General features: G+C 41.4%; 1 protein-coding gene across 16 annotated transcripts; it reads left to right on the top strand.

Annotated features, from left to right (window-relative positions):
- Nucleotides 1-330: 330 nt before the first annotated feature.
- On the top strand, nucleotides 331-17,555 carry LOC120057371 (upstream stimulatory factor 1-like). 16 transcript variants are annotated; one of them, XR_005477914.1, is made up of 12 exons: nucleotides 331-482; nucleotides 949-1,019; nucleotides 1,127-1,215; nucleotides 2,449-2,594; nucleotides 2,751-2,864; nucleotides 3,109-3,250; nucleotides 3,500-3,554; nucleotides 3,864-3,922; nucleotides 4,041-4,135; nucleotides 8,220-8,368; nucleotides 8,483-8,606; nucleotides 16,194-16,299. XR_005477914.1 is itself a non-coding variant. In XM_039005967.1 (12 exons), exons 2-11 carry the CDS (start codon nucleotides 1,012-1,014, stop codon nucleotides 16,728-16,730), a joined length of 939 nt encoding a protein of 312 aa, XP_038861895.1. In that variant the 5' UTR covers nucleotides 331-482; nucleotides 949-1,011; the 3' UTR covers nucleotides 16,731-16,746; nucleotides 16,902-17,555. The 16 variants fall into 16 exon arrangements, 12 of the variants coding, with proteins under 12 accessions (XP_038861895.1, XP_038861894.1, XP_038861900.1 ...); XM_039005967.1 differs by lacking the exons at nucleotides 8,220-8,368; nucleotides 8,483-8,606 and adding exons at nucleotides 16,641-16,746; nucleotides 16,902-17,555 and having other exon boundaries at nucleotides 4,041-4,147; nucleotides 16,194-16,322; XM_039005966.1 differs by lacking the exons at nucleotides 8,220-8,368; nucleotides 8,483-8,606 and adding exons at nucleotides 16,641-16,746; nucleotides 16,898-17,555 and having other exon boundaries at nucleotides 4,041-4,147; nucleotides 16,194-16,322.
- Nucleotides 17,556-17,767: the final 212 nt, after the last annotated feature.

Below are 17,767 nucleotides of genomic sequence, written 5' to 3'. Positions count from 1 at the left end.
GATTAACGCCGAAAATTAGGTCTGAGGTTTAGGCGATCTTAAAAGTTTGAGATTTAGTTAGTTAATTTAACATTAACTTTATAAATTATTTGTGCTTTTTATTTTATTTCATAAGTGCTTCAAAATTCACAAAAAGTGATGTTAGCTGATGAAGATGAACACATAGGTTTAGGATAACTTTTTGTTTTATGTTTACCACATACCTTATATTTGGCGTTTATCCAAAACCCCTACAAAAACTAAATTAATTTCCCCAATAGGCTATGTCCAACGCACCATGGCAGAGTTAGTACCTACAAAAAGACGCCATTACTATATTGGAAACGACAGGCTGTGGTCGGTCTTGGGATAGTTATAATAAAAATCAGTACAGGGCTTCCATCTTTGAGGACATGTAGAGCGGTCATTCGACTATCTTGTCAATATAATATAAAATCTTTGTCTTATGGATGGGTGGACTAGCTGCGCTACAATATTTACGGGTTAGTTTGGCTTCAATTTGATTAAACACGCATTAAACGTATGATGAGCTCGCGATTTGGGGAGATTCTCCCTTGGTTTTCTAACGAATTCTAGCGCCGATTGGTTGTTTGGCAAGCTAACTAGCACATTTGCCTTGTTTACATTGCTAACGATAGATAGCTAGCTAACCATTTTCGAGCCCTGCCGTGCAGTGTTTGAGGTTTCGGATTGAATTTGAGTTGGTATCTTAGCTAGAACATATTGCCATCACACACTCATTTTTATTTGTCAGTTAATACTGCTTAACTATCTATATTTACGAGGGGTGCCTAGCTAATTCGTAATTGTTGTGGACTGTATCGAGGTTTTAGTTAGCTAGCAAGCCAGTTAACGTTAGCTTTACAGTGCGAGATAAACATGGCAATGTTTTTCATGGTTGGTTTTAATATAGCCCTAATTTTTAGATTCTGGTAAATAACGTTATAGGTTAAACTGTAGCGGACAGAATCGCCTCTGCTGTTTTTTAAAGGCATAGAGCAGCAAAACGAGATGAAGGGGTAAGTGTGGCAGAAAAAGCTTTCGTTAATGGACAATCGACCTTTTGTGTTGTCTTGTTAACGTTAGCTACTGGCTGATTGTTGCCGCCTTCTCCCCTTTACCACAGGCAGCAGAAGAGCCCGGATGACGACGGTGACGTGCCCATAATCGATGAAGGTGAGCACCATAGAGAGTATTCTATGATTTATCATAATGGTGAGAACTAACTACTTTTGTTATAAACTGAACAAAAATATAAACGCAACGACTACTTTGATTTTACTGAGTTGCAATTCGGGGCGGCATGTTAGCTTAGTGGTTAGAGCGTTGCCCTGAACAAGGCAGTTAACCCGGTAGGCCGTCATTGTAAATAAGAATCCGTTCTTGCCTAGTTAAATAAAAGGAAATCCAGTATTGTGAAATAAATGTAGTAGGCCCTAATCTTTGGATTTCACATGACTGGGAATACAGATTATTTTAACCTTTATTTACAATGACTGCCTACCATGGAACAGTGGGCTAACTGCTTTGTTCAGGGGCAGAACAACTTTTTTTTTTACCTTGTCCGCTCGGGGATTCGATCCAGCAACCTTTCAGTCTGCAGCCACCTTCTCGTCTGATCAGCCAATCAAGTACCTGTTCAAGACAGAAGGAGGCGGGTTGCCGGTAGGGGAGTTGCGTTCTATACTTTTGTTCAGTGTAAACTATATACGTCCTTTGCATTGCTTCACTGAATGGTCAATGTGATGTGTGTTTACTGAAATGATTCAGGCTGTGATCTATGCAAGTACACACACTGTCATAGCCATGGGCCTAGGCCCTATAGTTTCCCAAACTCAATCCTGGGGACCCCAAGGGGTGCACGTTTTGGATTTTGCCCTGACACTACACAGCTGATTCAAATAATCAAAGCTTGATGATTAGTTTATTATATGAATCAGCTGTGTAGTGCTAAAGCAAAAATCAAAACTTGAGGACCGAGTTGCCCAATAGACTCAATTGAGTATTCTAGCTTTCAAACTGTTCCCATTTTACGACCGTCTGTGTTCCTATCTGTGGCTCCTTTTTTTTGTTGCTTTGTCTTGTGTTTGAGCAAGAGACTTCTTGTTCTGCCAAGTTGTCTCTCATACATCCTGCTAATGTTAATGTAAAAACTGGTCAGTCAGGTTGATCTGATTTATTACTTTGGGGGACCGAGTGGCGCAGCGGTCTAAGTCACTGCATCTCAGTGCTAGAGGCGTCACTACAGACCCGGATTCAATCCCGGGCTGTATCACAACCGGCCGTGATCGGGCTTCCCCTAGGGCGGCGCATAATTGGCCTAGCTTCGTCCGGGTTAGGGGAGAGTTTGACCAGGGTAGGCCGTCATTGTAAATAAGAATTTGTTCTTAACTGACTTAAATAAAAAAATAATACAAAAACTACAAGACTCTCCTGTCTCGCCCTCAGGTGCTGTTGCCACGGCCGATGACCCAACTGCCATCACCACCATCCAGTCTGCAGCCACCTTCTCGTCTGATCAGCCAATCAAGTACCTGTTCAAGACAGAAGGAGGCGGGTTGCCGGTAGGGGAGTTGTACCCTCCCTCAGGGCAGGTAGAAGGGACTTTGCATGCCACATACACTCAAACAGTTTGTCCTAATTTTCTCCCTTCCCCTTGGCCCTAAACCTTCAATGTTTGCACATCTGTAAGGTTGAACGACCAGATTATGTCCTAGCGATCCCTTTACTGATCCCCCCCCTCTGTTCAGGTGACGTACCGGGTGATCCAGGTGTCTGATGGACAGGTGGACGGACAGACAGACGGCGCCTCTGCTGTTAGCGTGGTGACAGGCTTCCCCGCAACGACACAGACTGTCACACAGGTACAACTCTTGGATGGTGTTGAGACACACACACACACACACACACACAATTCACAAGTTTGCTTTGTCTCACATATATCATCCCCTTTGGCTGGAGTGCATCTCTTGATAAAGTTTCACCCATCATTTCCTTTCCCCACACACTTTATTGTGCATGCAAAGCATACTACCAGCTGTCCATTCAGTTTATTAGTTGCATCTGTTCCTATCTAAATATCTGTCATGTGTGTTGTCTGTCTGTCAGGCGGTGTTTTCCCAGTCTGAGGGACTGGAGGGGGAAGCCTCAGAGACTCACTACTACTACCCCGTCACTGATGCCACACAGACTACCATGGTTGAGAATGTACAAGCTCCAGAAACACTGCTCACTCAGAGCACACCCACCGGTCAGTTGAAATTATGTCATTCAAAACATGTCCCAATTAGCTCCCTGCCCCATCTTTCAATGTTGGCATATCTGTAAGATGTAAGCAAGATAGCACTTTTCCGGTTATACCTAATCAAGAGACTTCAGATCTGCAAAAGCTGAAGGGTTAGGTCCAAGGCCATGGTGGAGAGAGCGAATTTGGGCCAGCTGAAATAGTCAGTCAATCTGTACATTGTCTGTTTGCTTAATAGTGCCCTGTGTCTTCCAGGTCAGCTATATGTGATGATGTCCCCACAGGACGTGTTGGGCGGAACAAACCAGAGGTCCATAGCACCCTCCACAAAGATATCCAACACATAACATCACATCCGCTCTGTGTCCAGGTTATGATATGATATGACATAACCCGTCACTGACTAGGCCTTCTTCAAGGGAACATGGGTTGTCCAATAAGAAAAGCTCATTTGGTTTCCCATTGCAAAATGTTACAAAATGTTTTCTGTTGTGTGACCTAATGAACACGACCCTAGTTAAAATAACACATGACATTGCCAATAGTATTTAAATGTGGTGATAGGTCTACATGTTGTACATTGGGCTACTGTTTTGAATCCTCTTTTTCTCTTCTACAGCAAGTCAGAGCCTCCTCGTACATCTAGAGATGACAAGAGACGAGCGCAACACAATGAAGGTACTTGAATATACAGCAGTACTGTGACCTTGAAAATGTTCAAGGATGTCGATCTGTGAAGTCTTGTTTTATATTTGTTCAAAACATTTTATAAACAACCCTTTTAATCCGTCCCCAGTTGAGCGCCGACGCAGAGATAAGATAAACAACTGGATCGTCCAGCTGTCCAAAACCATCCCAGACTGCACCCTGGATGCTACGAAGAATGGGCAGGTGAGTTCCCAGGTACTCAAGTCAAGTCTTCATATTTTATTCAACTGGTATACGTTTTCACATGGATGCATTTCTGAGATTCTCTTTCTAGTCCTTCTTTCTTGATTATTCCCACAGCACCCCCCTTCTCCCTTTAAAACAAAAAACTTTTCAGATAACTGCTTTTTTAGAAGAAAACAGATGTTGTTTTCTCACCTAGCTACCTAAGATGAATGCGCTTACACAGTATGTTGCCTGTACAACTTATTCAAATGTGGGAAATGTTTCTATGACCCCCCCCTTTCAAACAGGCCCATTTTTACCACATTCTTGCCAGCATAAGCATTTTGTACCTCCCACACGCATGCGGGTGAGGAGTGGGAGTAGGGGTGTGCATATGTGGGCTGGAGTCTATTTTAATAAATCCATTGATATACACCATCACAAAGAAATCCATTATTAATTTGTTTTGGAAGGTCGTATGAAACAAGACAAATAAAATGTGTTTTCAAAGGAATAGAATAACATATAATATTATTATTAATTTTTTTACCCTTTTTTCTCCCCAATTTCGTGGTATCCAATTGTCTCATCGCTGCAACTCCCGTCCGGACTCGGAGAGGCGAAGGTTGAGAGCCGTGCGTCCTCCGAAACAAGCCAGCCGCACCAATGTGTCGGAGGAAACACCGTACACATGGCCACCGTGTCAGCATGCACTGTGCCCGGCCCGCCACAGGAGTCGCTAGTGCGCGATGGGACAAGGACATGCCTGCCGGCCAAACCCTGTTCTTACCTGACTTGCCTAGTTAAATAAAAAAAAATGATACACACAGGAAACTGTTGAGCGTAAAAAACACAGCAGCGTTGCAGTTCTTGACACAAACCGGTGTGCCTGGCGCCTACTACCATACCCCCGTTCAAAGGCATTTACATTTGTTGTCTTGGCCTTTCACCCTTTAAATGACACACATACACAATCCATGTCTCAATTGTATCATGGGATAAAAATACTTTAACCTGTCTCCTCCCCTTCATCTACACTGATTGAAGTGGATATAAGTGACAATAAGCGATCATAGCTTTCACCTGGTCAGGCTGTCATGGAAATAACTTGTTTTGTACTGTATACTCAAATCAAATTTTATTGGTCACGTACACATATTTAGTAGATGATATCGTGGGTGTACAGAAATACTTATGTTCCTAGATCCAGCAGTGCAGTAGTGTCTTAACAATTTTCAACAATACACACATGTAAAAGAATGGAATTAAGAAATATATAAATATTAGGATGAGCAATGTTGGAGTGGCATTGACTAAAATACATTTAGAATAGAATACAGTATATACATATGAACTGAGTAAAGCAGTATGTGAACATTATTCAAGTGACCAGTGATTCTATGTATATGGGCAGCAGCCTCTAAGGTGCAGGGTTGAGTAACCGGGTGTTAGCCGGCTTGTGATGGCTAGTTAACAGTCTGATGTCCGTGAGAGGAGCTGTTTTTCAGTCTCTCGGTCCCAGCTTTGCTGCACCTGTACTGACCTTGCCTTCTGGATGGTAGCAGGGTGAACAGGCTGTGGCTCAGGTGGTTGAACTCCTTGATGATCTTTTTGGCATTCCTACAGCACATTGGGTGTCCTGGAGGGCAGGCAGTGTACCCCAGTGATGCGTTGGGCAGAGCCCTGCTGTTCTGAGCGGTGCAGTTGCCGTACCAGGCGGCAGGATATCCCAACAGGATGCTCTCAATTGTGCATATGTAAAAGTTTGTGAGGGTTTTAGGGGCCAAGCTGAATTTCTTTAGCCTCCTGAGGTTGAAGAAGCGGTGTTGCGCCTTCTTCACCACACTGTGGGTGGACCATTTCAGATTGTCAGTGATGTGTCCGCCGAGGAACTTGAAGCTTTCCACCTTCTCCATTGCGTTCCAGTCGATGTGGATAGAGGCGTGCTCCCTCTGCTGTTTCCTGAAGTCTATGATCAGCTCCTTCGTTCTGTTGGGGGAGAGGTTCTTTTCTGACACCACTCTGCCAGGGCCCTCACCTCCCTGTTGGCTGTCTAGTCATTGTTGGTAATCGGACCTACTACTGTTGTGTCGTTTGCAAACTTGATGATTGAGTTGGAGGCGTGTTTGGCCACGCAGTCATGTGTGAACAGGGAGCTGAGCGTGGGGCCCCTGTGTTAAGGATCAGTGAAGTGGAGGTGTTGTTTCCTACCTGGGGGTGGCCCGTCAGGAAGTCCAGGACCCAGTTACACAGGGCGGGGTTCAGACCCCAGATGGTGTTGAATGCTGAGCTATAGTCAATGAACAGAATTCTTACATAGGTATTCCTTTTGTCCAGATGGGATAGGGCAGTGCGATGGCGATTGCATGGTCTGTGGATCTATTGGGGCGGAATGCAAATCGAAGTGGGTCTATGGTGTCAGGTAAGGTGGAGGTAATATAATCCTTAACTAACCTCTCAAAGCACTTGATGAAAGAAGTGCCACGGGGCGATAGTCATTTAGTTCAGTTACCTTTGTTTTCTTGGGTACAGGAACAATGGTGGACATCTTGAAAGTGGGGACAGCAGACTGGGATAGGGAGAGATTGAATACCCGGAAACACTCCAGCCAGCTGGTCTGCACATCCTCTGAGGACGCGGCTAGGGATACCGTCTGGGCCGGCAGCCTTGTGAGGGTTAACACGCTTAAATATCTTACTCTTGTCGGCCATGGAGAACAAGAGTCCACAATCCTTGGGGAGTCGGCCGCGTCGATGGCACTGTGTTATCCTCAAAGCGGGCAAAGAAGCTGTTCAGCTTGTCCGGGAGCAAGACGTCACTGTCCGACATGGCTGGTTTTCCTTTTGTAATCAGTGATTATCTGTAGACCCTGCCACGTACAGTGGTTCCTCAATTTAAAGTTTTGAGATTATGCCGCAGGACTTGGAGGTAATTTGTGGTTTAGTACATTACCCTGCATCACTGCTTCATTGCTCCAGACCACCGCAAGGGGGAGTTAGAGCACTGATTATGCTTTTGGAAGCTTTAAAAAAGTTAGGTTATATTCTTAAGATATATGTTGACTGAAATAGAAGAAGCAAGTGATGTTTGCTAAATAATCAAGTTGATGGAGTGGTCATATAGCCTCGGCACCTGCTGAGTGACTCACTCATTCATGGCTTTGGATCAAAATAATGTACCAACATTCTTTCTGATAGTCTAGAAGTGAAAAATAGAAGTGATTATAAACTTAAGACGTCCCTTTTTCAGGACCCTGTCTTTTATAGACCTATGAACACTTAAAACCAAGAGTCAGGGATAGTAATTTGTGTATATTATTGGTTATCCTGACCTGGATGCCATGTATTATAGTCTCTAAAAGGAAAAATATTACCATTTACTTTCATAATGCATCCTTATAATGCAGGGTTAATAATAATCGCTTTGTTAATAATTATATAAAAGGCCATTAGATATTCTCACAGACCAGATTTTCCCTAACGAAAAATGCCCCTTAGATAGTAATTTTAGAATCCTCCAATCCTCTAACTTTTAATCATTGGCGGAGAGTACCGTCATTGGCGGAGAGTCAGGTGGCATTGGCGGAGAATCGGGTGGAGAGCGACCTGTTTAAATTACACGAGAAAAAAAAATATTACATTTTATTTGAAATGGCAAGCCAGACAAAATTTAAAGGGCATATTGTCTCACGCCGTTTTCAAGAATGGCCTTTTTCCCTTTATTCAGGTTACAACCGCTTACTTTCGGTTATTTGAAAACGAAATCATCTCCAAAATAACGTAATTCTTTTCAAACAAGGACTTGAAAATGAGATTGAACTCTGGGAACAACGTTTCCAGTTTCCAGTACTAATTCATACATTCATTCAATACATTGGAATACAAAAGAAGCCATCCATCCACCCATCCAAGGAGGAGGGTAGGGGGAGAATTGTATCGTCAATTTCTCAAGCCAAAACGTATTGATTGCCTTCACCAGTTCATCTTTGCTTGTAGGCTTGGCAGAGTTACGGATGAATATTTTACTACATAAAGGTCTACTTACTCTGCTGGCGTCTTGACCCAGTTTATGCCCTCATTTGCATTGCAAACCTGGGCGGCAGTGTGTTTAGGTCCGAGCAGACCCTTTTCCGGCTTACAGTTTTCATCAAGCCAGCTTCTTTCTATGGTGCTACCCGTTCCAGGGTTAGGACTGTAACCACCGGAGGACTTGAAAATGAGCCGGAGCTGAGAGGATCACCAAAACTAAAAGGTATTTTGGTTTCAGTGCATTTTCCCCAAAAAATAATGTATATAGCCTATCAATGTGTAGGCATACTAATAAAATCAATAATTGTGTACTAAAAACGTGAATGTGTTTTTGCAGAGCATACAACCATGCCGACAACAAAGGGGCTAGACAACGGGCTGCACCGAAAAAATGCATGATTCCACAGAATACCAACTGGGATGGATCCTGAGGCAAATGTGGCTTACCAGTGAACCTCCAGGTGTTTATCCTTAATACTGTGTCTCAGAAGTTTCTGTCCATGACTGATGCAACCCGAAAAGGCATTAAAGACAGAGTTAATGAGTACTTGAGGTCACCGAGAAAGTCTGGACATGGCCTGCTCTCCCTTATGTAAGGAATTAGGCACTTTACCATGTTTACTATGTACTGTAGGATATGTTTACTTGTCAAACTGCACAGTAGCTTAATGAACATATACAGGCGGCTTCTATCTTCAATATGCTTTAAATGCTTAATTATCCCAATGTTTAAAGTGCGTGTGGGTGACCTCATGCAACCGCAAAATGTCGGATAAAGCATATACTGTACAGTATTTCTTCATCAACATCTTAATGCTTTCGTTAATAAAATAATTATAAAAATACTCTTTCAAAATGCTAATGTTTATTTTGTTATGGATCCATAATGAATTACTATGGGAATAAAAATCACTGACTTTCATAAATATTGGAATTACATTTACATTTAAGTCATTTAGCAGACGCTCTTATCCAGAACGACTTACAAATTGGAATAAAGTAGGCTAATGAAGGTAAGCAAATTGTTGCTTACTGGAACACCCAAAGTCATCCAATTGTTCTAATATGATTTGAAGCAATAGCCTAACCGTGTGTGGTCAACTATTTCAGTGCCGTTTTGCGCTGCTCTGAGACCAGCATGGGGACTGGTCTTGATAAATCAATGAGATTCATCACTTAGCTAAATAGTCGGGGAGAGATTTTCGATGTACCGATTCCATGGCACATTTATGAATTGACATGCAATTTTCCGTTCCTCCTGAAAGCCCTAATCTGCTCACTTAAATGAATAGAGATCCTGGTAATGGTGCTACAGTATGTTATAGCATGATCAAAGTGATGATGAGCTATTAGCAGGACTATACACTCTTCAACCTTTACAAAAGGATAGCTCGGCTAAATATAATTTTGTATTTTTTATTAATGTATTAAGTTCTCTAAGTCCAAACCTCATGCAACCGCAAAATGTTGGATAAAGCATATAGTGTACAGTATTTCTTCAACATCTGGATTATGCTTTTGTTAATAAAATAATGATTAAAATACTCTTTCAAAATTAATAAAAGAGGCAAGTGGAAGGGGGAAAAATGTATTCAAACACTTGTTTTTCACAAGGGCTATTAGCAGGACAATAGACACGATGTGGTCCCCAAAACTCCTCTCTGACATAGGGTCCTCCATATCTCTTGGTGATGTCATTGAATGTCTCGACAGCTTTGATCCATGCCTGGGCCTGCAGCACGCAAAGTTCTTTGTCAGACTAATCATTGGGTCGAAACTACAGAACAGTAGATATCGAGAACACACATGGTTAATGTTCTGAAAAAAAGTATAAATAATATTATATATATATAAGATGTTTTACAGAGCCTTTCCATAAGTCCACTCAAGTTTTTTCAGCTGTCTTCTGACTGATTAGAGCGATGTTGATTGCCTTTGCTGATCGCTCATCATCTTCAACCATCAGTCCATCTTACCGAGTCCACCAAATGCATTGTTTTAAGTACTCTAAAACCAGATTTGCCCCAATAAAAAAATGCATCAACCCCTGCAAATATATAAATGTATTATTAACACTGCATTATAATTATATAAAAGCCCCTTAGATATTAATTTAGAATCCTTTACATTTAATTAGATCTACACTGTACAAGGATATTTTATTGATCTTCCAGTATTTTCATTTAGAGATTCCGGTAAACTCTTTGTTTCCTTTTATGTATTTTACCATTTATTATTGGATTATTCACCATGGCAACCAACGACATGTCTTTCTTAGTTTGGTTGGCTTTTTTTCAGAATTCACAGCCTGCTACACTTGTGAAAAACAATATGCCTCCAGCTGTTTTTATATAATTATAATGCAGGGTTATGCATTCATGAATTAAATCGCTTTAACCGACATGTTGCAGTTCATCTGATGAAGATGTACATGGGCCTAATCATATAAGGAATATGAAACCGGAGGGCAGAAATGATTAAATATTAAGGCATTAGACCTCTTACGAAAGGCGTCAGTCATACAAAAGTTATACTTAAATCCGAACTGGTTGGATAATTTTTTAAAGCTGTTCAAACATTCATAGATGACCAGCAGGGTCAAATAATATAAACAGTGGTTATAGAGGGTGCAACCAGTCAGCACCTTCGGAGTAAATGCCAGTTGGCTTTTTATAGCCGAGCATACAAACGTCAAGACAGCAAGGCAACTTTGCAAGATGGCTCCGATAGAGATGGCAGCTTCGCTTCTAGTCCTTAGGAAACTGTGCAGTATTTTTTTTAATGTATTATTTCTTACATTGTTAGTCCAGAAAACCTTAAGTGTCATTATTCTATCTCAAGGCCATCAGATTGTTAAACAGCCACCACTAGCACAGAGAGGCGGCTGCCCACCTACAGACTCGATATCATTGGCCACTTTAATAAACGGAACACTAGTCACTTTAATAATGCTACTTTAAGAATTATTACATATCTTGCATTACTCATCTCATATGTATATACTGTATACTTCACTATCTATTCTTTACTATCTATGGCATTTTAGCTGCTCTGTCACTGCTTATCCATATATTTTATACTTATATATTCTTATCCCATTCCTTTACTAGATTGTGTGTATTAGGTTTTGTTGGGGAATTGTTAGATATTACCTGTTAGTGTGAGAGAGAGAGAAAGAAAGAGGATCGAAACAGATACAGTAACGAGTGGAATATAGCAATAAGAATGTCAGTTTAATATGCAGTGCAGATCACCTCCTATTACCCTTCTCAGAGTTTGAATAATGGTGTGTGTTCGATTATGTGTGACATTGTGGCATTTAAAGCACATTGAAGATAGAAGCAATAGGATTTGAAGCAATAGCCTACCCGTGTGTGGTCAACTATTTCAGCACCGTTTCGCGCTGCTCTGAGACAAGCATGGGGACTGGTCTTGATAAATCAATTCGAGTTATTTTCACTGAATCTCCATTTGGGTATTGGTTAGCCTACAATTAGGTTGTGGAAATGTTAGGATTACATTGTACAGGGTTTTGTTTTTCTTCGAATAGAAACACCATAATATTAATCAAATTAATTAAGCTACATTTCTTAAAATCAATCCCATATACTATGTTCTTACAAAAAAGGTTTTAAATTCTCCAGTACAGCCAATATTTAAAAAAAGTCAAATGCTTCTCAGATGCCCTCTGGTGGTCAAACTAGCACTAACTAGCATCAATGGCAACAATGGCTGACACTTATAACGTGCCATAGAATCCTGCGGTAGCCCGCAAGGTGTGCTGCAGTACAATGCAACTTTTAAAGGAAGAACCACTGTACGTCTCGTGTCTGAGCCGTTGAATTGCGACTCCACTTTGTCTCTGTACTGATGTTTTGCCTGTTCGACCTTATTCCCAGTCACCTTGCCATGGTTAAATGCGGGGGTTTGCACGTTCAGTTTTCCGCGATTGCTGACATCTATCTACGGTTTCTGGTTTGGGTAGGTTTTAGGAGTCACGGTGGGAACATCTTCCCCTATACACTTCTTGATCAACTCAGTCACCGTGTCCGTGGATACGTCAATGTTACTCGCAGAGGCTACCCGGAACATATTGCAGTCCGCATGGCTTCCGATTGGTCAGACCAGCGTTGAATAGACCTTCGCACGGGCGCTTCCTGTTGGAGTTTTTACCTATAGGAAGGGAGGGGCAAAATGGAGTTGTGATCTGATTTGCCGAAGAGAGGGCGGGGCAGGGCCTTGTAGGTGTGCCTGAAGGGGGAGTAGCAGTGGTTGAGCGGTTTTCCAGCACGAGTACTACAGTCAATGTGTTGATAGAACTTCGGTAGTGTTTTCCTCAGATTTGCTTTGTTAAAATCCCCAGATACAATGAATGCAGCCTCAGGATATGTGGTTTCCAGTTTGCACAATGTCAAGTGTAGTTACTTGAGGGCCATCGTGGTATCGGCATGAGGGGTAATATACACGGCTGTGACTATAACCGAAGATAATTCTCTTGGGAAGTAATACGGTCGGCATTTGATTGTGAGGTATTCTAGGTCGGGTGAACAAAAGGACTTGAGTTTCTGTATGTTATCACAGTCACACCATGAGTAGTTAATCATGAAATATATACCACTGCCTTGCTTCTTCCCGGGGAGTGCGCGATGTACTGAGAACCCAGCTGGCTGTATGGACGGGGAAAGTATATCCAGAGAGAGCCATGATTCCGTGAAACAGTATGTTACAGTCCCTGTTACAGTCCCTCGCTATGAGCTCGTCTACTTTATTGTCCAGAGACTGAACATTAGTGAATAATATACTTAGAAGTGGTGGATGGTGTGCCTGCCTCCTGAGTTGAGCTGGAAGTCCACTCCGAATACATCCTCTCCGCCGGAGGCGTCTTGGAGCAGCCTCTGGGATAAGTTAAATTGCCCAGTCGGGTACAAACAAAGGATACAATTCGGGAGTCGTATTCCTGGTCGTAATGTTGGTGAGTTTGACTGATGTCCAAAAGTAATTTCCGTCTATGTAATAACTCTAAAAAACCTTCGGAGCTAATAATGTAAGAAATAACACACACAAAAAAAAATACTGCAAAGTTGCTTCGGAGCTAGAAGCAGAGCTGCCATGTCTGTCAGCGCCATCTTATCTTTGCATAGAAACCCAAATAAAAGCATGTAGATAAAAATATGTAATGTTTGCTAGAATGGAGGTTTCCGCTTCATTTGCATATTAGCCAATGTATATGTCATAGCCTACACATATAGCATACCTTGCAAAACAATATTCAATAAAAACAATTGTACAATGTGCTCTGCATTGGAATATAAGGTATGGAAATGACAAAGAACCTGTAGGATTATAGAAAAAGCATTTGGGAAATAAATGTTCAGTAAATACAAGTATATTTAGGTGGTTTAAATTATTAACTTTCCTATTAAACTTCTCAAAGTTGACGGTGCCAAAGTCTTGCCAATCCATTCATTATTCTACTAACTATGACTGAGTGTGAGACGTTTTCCACAATGTACGTCGTTTCATGCATATACTGTACATTCAAACTGTATATTCGAACAAAGAACACCATCACAAATAGTGTTTAACTATTTATTGAGAACTAAGACAAATGGCAAAGGTGTCTCGGGCAGTATTTGAGGAATCTAAATATAGTGTAACCTACCAATACATGTATATCAAGTGCCGAGGAGGGCACAATCTTACAATGTTGCAGTCCAGAAATGAGAGCTTTACCATCTATGTCAAAAGCCTGGGCCTCTGATGGAGACTAGAACTGTCATCAACGTATGCTTCAGTATTCACCCTTCTCGCTCGGAGCATTTGTGTGCCCAGGCCACAAGTGAGAGATACTGAATAAACATGTTCAAACAAGCATGTATCTAGTTGGTTGGTGTTCTTCAACTGTAAAATGCAGTAGACTGTGCAAGACAAAACCCACAAAGAAAAGACAACAGGCAAATGCGTATTCATATGGGGGTCCCAATGTCTAAATCGTGACATCAGGTCTAGTTCAAACTGCAGTAGGAGTGAATCGGCCCATGCTTGGTGAATAGCACTTGGTTGATCTATGGGACTAGGACATAGGAGGGCATAATAGATTTATGTGAGACAAAAGTGAGAGACACGAATTCATCAAATAAATCATCACAGCAAAGGAATGGTGTTTGTGAGCTAGAAAATGAAGATCCTGACAGTCTGAGGCAGGGTGCTCTGCAATCATCCTACTCCAACTATTGACAGGGATAATGTGGGATTTATTTGTCAGTATGAAATAAATGAGTGGGTCCTGCCTTGATGACTATTAGATTTACACTACTTGTCCTATAGATGTTTGTAGTCAAATTACTTGTAATAAACTGATAGCTAAAACGCTCTTACCTCAATTAACCCATACCCCTTGTATATAGCCTCGTTATTGTTATTTTGGTACTATTTTTCATAGTTATTTAGCAATGTTTTTGTACTTTTTTAAACTCTGCATTGTTGGTTAAGGGCTCGTAAGTAAGCATATCACGGTAAGGTTGTATTCGGCGCATCTAGTGATAAAACTATCTGCTACTGCTAGCTAGCAACATATGTATTTGTTGTAACTAGCAAGCTAGCTACATTACTTGCTGTGTTCTAAGTTGGGAGTCATTTTACAGCTTGCATTGATGGTATCAAGTTTCTATAACCAAATAGTTAGATTACAAATAAATAATAAGACTTTGCTTGAGGAGTTTGTCGGTCGGAGCTCTCTCAAGATGTCACCAGGTGTCTACTACCTTAGATAAGGATAACGTGATTGGCAGACGTGATCAGCAGAGACACTACACAAGTTTTGATTGGTTTACAGTTTAGTACCAGAGGTGTTTGCCTGTCCAGCTAGCGAACATAAAAGTAAGTATTTTAAGAACATTTGCAAGAATTGAACTTGTGTTCAGAAGAATTAAATATACACAATATGTAAAATTCAGCTCCTCCCTCAACAGAGATTGATAATCTCGAAAAACTAAAGGAGATTGGTGGTGGGCCGTAGCAAGCTATGTAAATCGCTTTGGATAAAAGTGTCTGCTAAATGGCATTATTATTATTATACTGAACAAAAATATAAACAACATGCAACAATTTATAAGATTTTACTGAGTTACAGTTCATATGAGGAAATCAGTCAATTGAAATAAATTCATTAGACCCTAATCTATGGATTTCACATTACTGGAACTACAGATTTGCATCTGTTGGTTACAGATACCTTAAAAGGAATGGGCCTCAGGATCTCATCACGATAGTTCTGTGCATTCAAATTGCCATCGATAAAATGCAATTGTGTTCGTTGTCTGTAGCTTATGCCTGCCCATACCATAACCCTACCGCCACCATGGGGCACTGTTCATGTAACATAACTTTCGTCCATCCCCTCGCCCCTACCCGGGCTCGAACCAGGAACCCTCTGTACACATCAACAGTCACCCACAAAGCATCGTTACCCATCGCACCACAAAAGCCAGGGGAACAACTACTTCAGGTCTCAGAGCGAGTGACGTCACCGATTGAAACGCTATTAGCGCAAAATTCTCTAAAATGACGTTGGAGGCAGCTAAGCATGGTAGATAAATTAACATAAAATTCTCTGGCAACATTGCTGGTGTGCATTCCTGCAGTCAGCATGCCAATTGCACGCCCCCTCAACTTGAGACATCTGTGACATTGTGTTGTGTGACAAAACTGCACATTTTATAGTTGCCTTTTGTCCCCGGCACAAGGTGCACCTGTGTAATGATACTGCTGTTTAATCAGCTTCTTGATATGCCATACCTGTCTGGTGGCTGTATTATCTTGGCTAAGGAGAAACACTCACTAACAGAGATGTAATCAAATTTGTGCGCAAAATTTGAGAGAAATAAGCTTTTTGTGCGTATACAAAAGTTCTGGGTTCTTTTTTTAAATTTCAGCCTATGAAGCCTATTACATGTTGTGTTTTATAATTTTGTTCATTGTATATATCAAGGCATGATGCCAGTGCTGTGACCAGTGTGGTGTCCTCCTGTCCTGTCTGTTCCCTACAGAGTAAAGGAGGGATCCTGTCCAAGGCTTGTGACTACATCCAGGAGCTGCGTCAGAGCAACGCCAGACTGGGGGAGGACCTGGAGAATCTGGAGAGACTACGCATGGACAACCAGTTGCTCAGACAGGAGGTACTGCAGCAGCTCAGACTGTTCCCACTCAAACACACAATCACCATGTTCAAGGGGATCTGTCTGAGCAATGTGCTGCACAGATTTGCTAACCTTGACCACATAACAACTAGTTGCAGGGGGACTGTAGACCAGTGATTCATCCACAGCACCTTGCTCAGACTGATCCTCTCAAACATGCTAAAGATCTATACGTAGCCAAAGAAACCTCGATGATGCATTAGTAGTGCATCGGTGTTGGTCAAGAGCTGGTGATGTGGGTTACTATGACAACTCACAATCATACCACAATAACATATTCCCTTTTCCCACTCACAGGTTGATGATTGGAAAACCAAGAACCAGATGATGAGAAGCCAGCTGAGACAGAACGGCATTGTGGGAGCAGCAGGTGTAGATCCACAGTGAGGGAGAAGTGACAAAGGTGCCTGTTCGAGGGCTCTGTTTGAATTGTCAGAAAATACACCCTCCTTTCCTCACTTGAGGTAGTAACTGATCTGTATGTGATTGGAGAGGTGAAACGTAGGGTCCCAATGACACCAACCCAGTCATCTTATATCTGTAATTTCATCTAGGAAGGATGTATTTGGAAAGCATTCGAACAAGGTCTAGGATGTTGTGGACAACTGTTGGAATACGACAACATTGGTCAGTGGAGGCGGTTGTATGCAGAGGGTGGCTTCCAACAAATCTGGACTGCACGCTTTTTGGATCTCCTCCGTGATGTTTTCTTCCTTGACAATTTTATGGACTCCCCATGATCATGGACATTCATCCTACCTAGAAAAAACACTTAAGCTACACAGGCATAATACTCATGTCTGTGTTCTTTATCACTTTTGAAATAAAATGTATTTTGTGATCCCTCAAACAACTTGCCCATATATGGGTATTTGTACGCTCTTGCCACACATTATTTGAAAGAAAAAAATGTGATGCCTTTTATGTTTGAAATAAAATATTTGATGAAAAGGCTTATTTAAATGCTAGACTAAACCAAACACCATGTCTGTTGGTTGACTGGTTCACTACCAGCTGACTGACACTGGTGTTCTCCATCAGTTTGTATCAGTCACTGAGCAAATAATGAATTTGATGGTTCTTTGTGTATTTTTAGTTTTCCAAAATTTGGGACTAACCTATTTCTGACGTTACTACCACCTTCAGCCTCTAATATTATTTTGTGTTATAGGTTGATTTGTTGTCATTTCTATTAAATTCGTCTGAAAGAAATATCTTGTTGATTTACAGACACTGGAAATGAAATCAACTTATGGTATTAACAATCTGTCACTATCATGAGTGGACAATGTACCTTGAATTCACCAATGCTGATTGAGTGAGACTTATAATAATGTGGGTGTGTGCTTATATTTGTCTCATTTCACACATGTACAAGTATGTATTATACACTTGTGAATTGGAAATGTTTTTTTTTGCATATC

Source organism: Salvelinus namaycush, chromosome 12 (genome assembly GCF_016432855.1).
Source record: "Salvelinus namaycush isolate Seneca chromosome 12, SaNama_1.0, whole genome shotgun sequence".
Lineage (NCBI taxonomy): Eukaryota > Metazoa > Chordata > Actinopteri > Salmoniformes > Salmonidae > Salvelinus > Salvelinus namaycush.
This window is presented reverse-complemented; position numbering and strand designations above follow the sequence as displayed.

Bases quoted from the DNA above. Each gene is read 5' to 3' on its own strand.
- LOC120057371 (XM_039005967.1), top strand. The intron at 4,148-16,193 runs GTACTCAAGTCA...TGTTCCCTACAG, and splicing joins ATGGGCAGGTGAGTTCCCAG to AGTAAAGGAGGGATCCTGTC. The intron at 16,323-16,640 runs GTACTGCAGCAG...TCCCACTCACAG, and splicing joins ACCAGTTGCTCAGACAGGAG to GTTGATGATTGGAAAACCAA.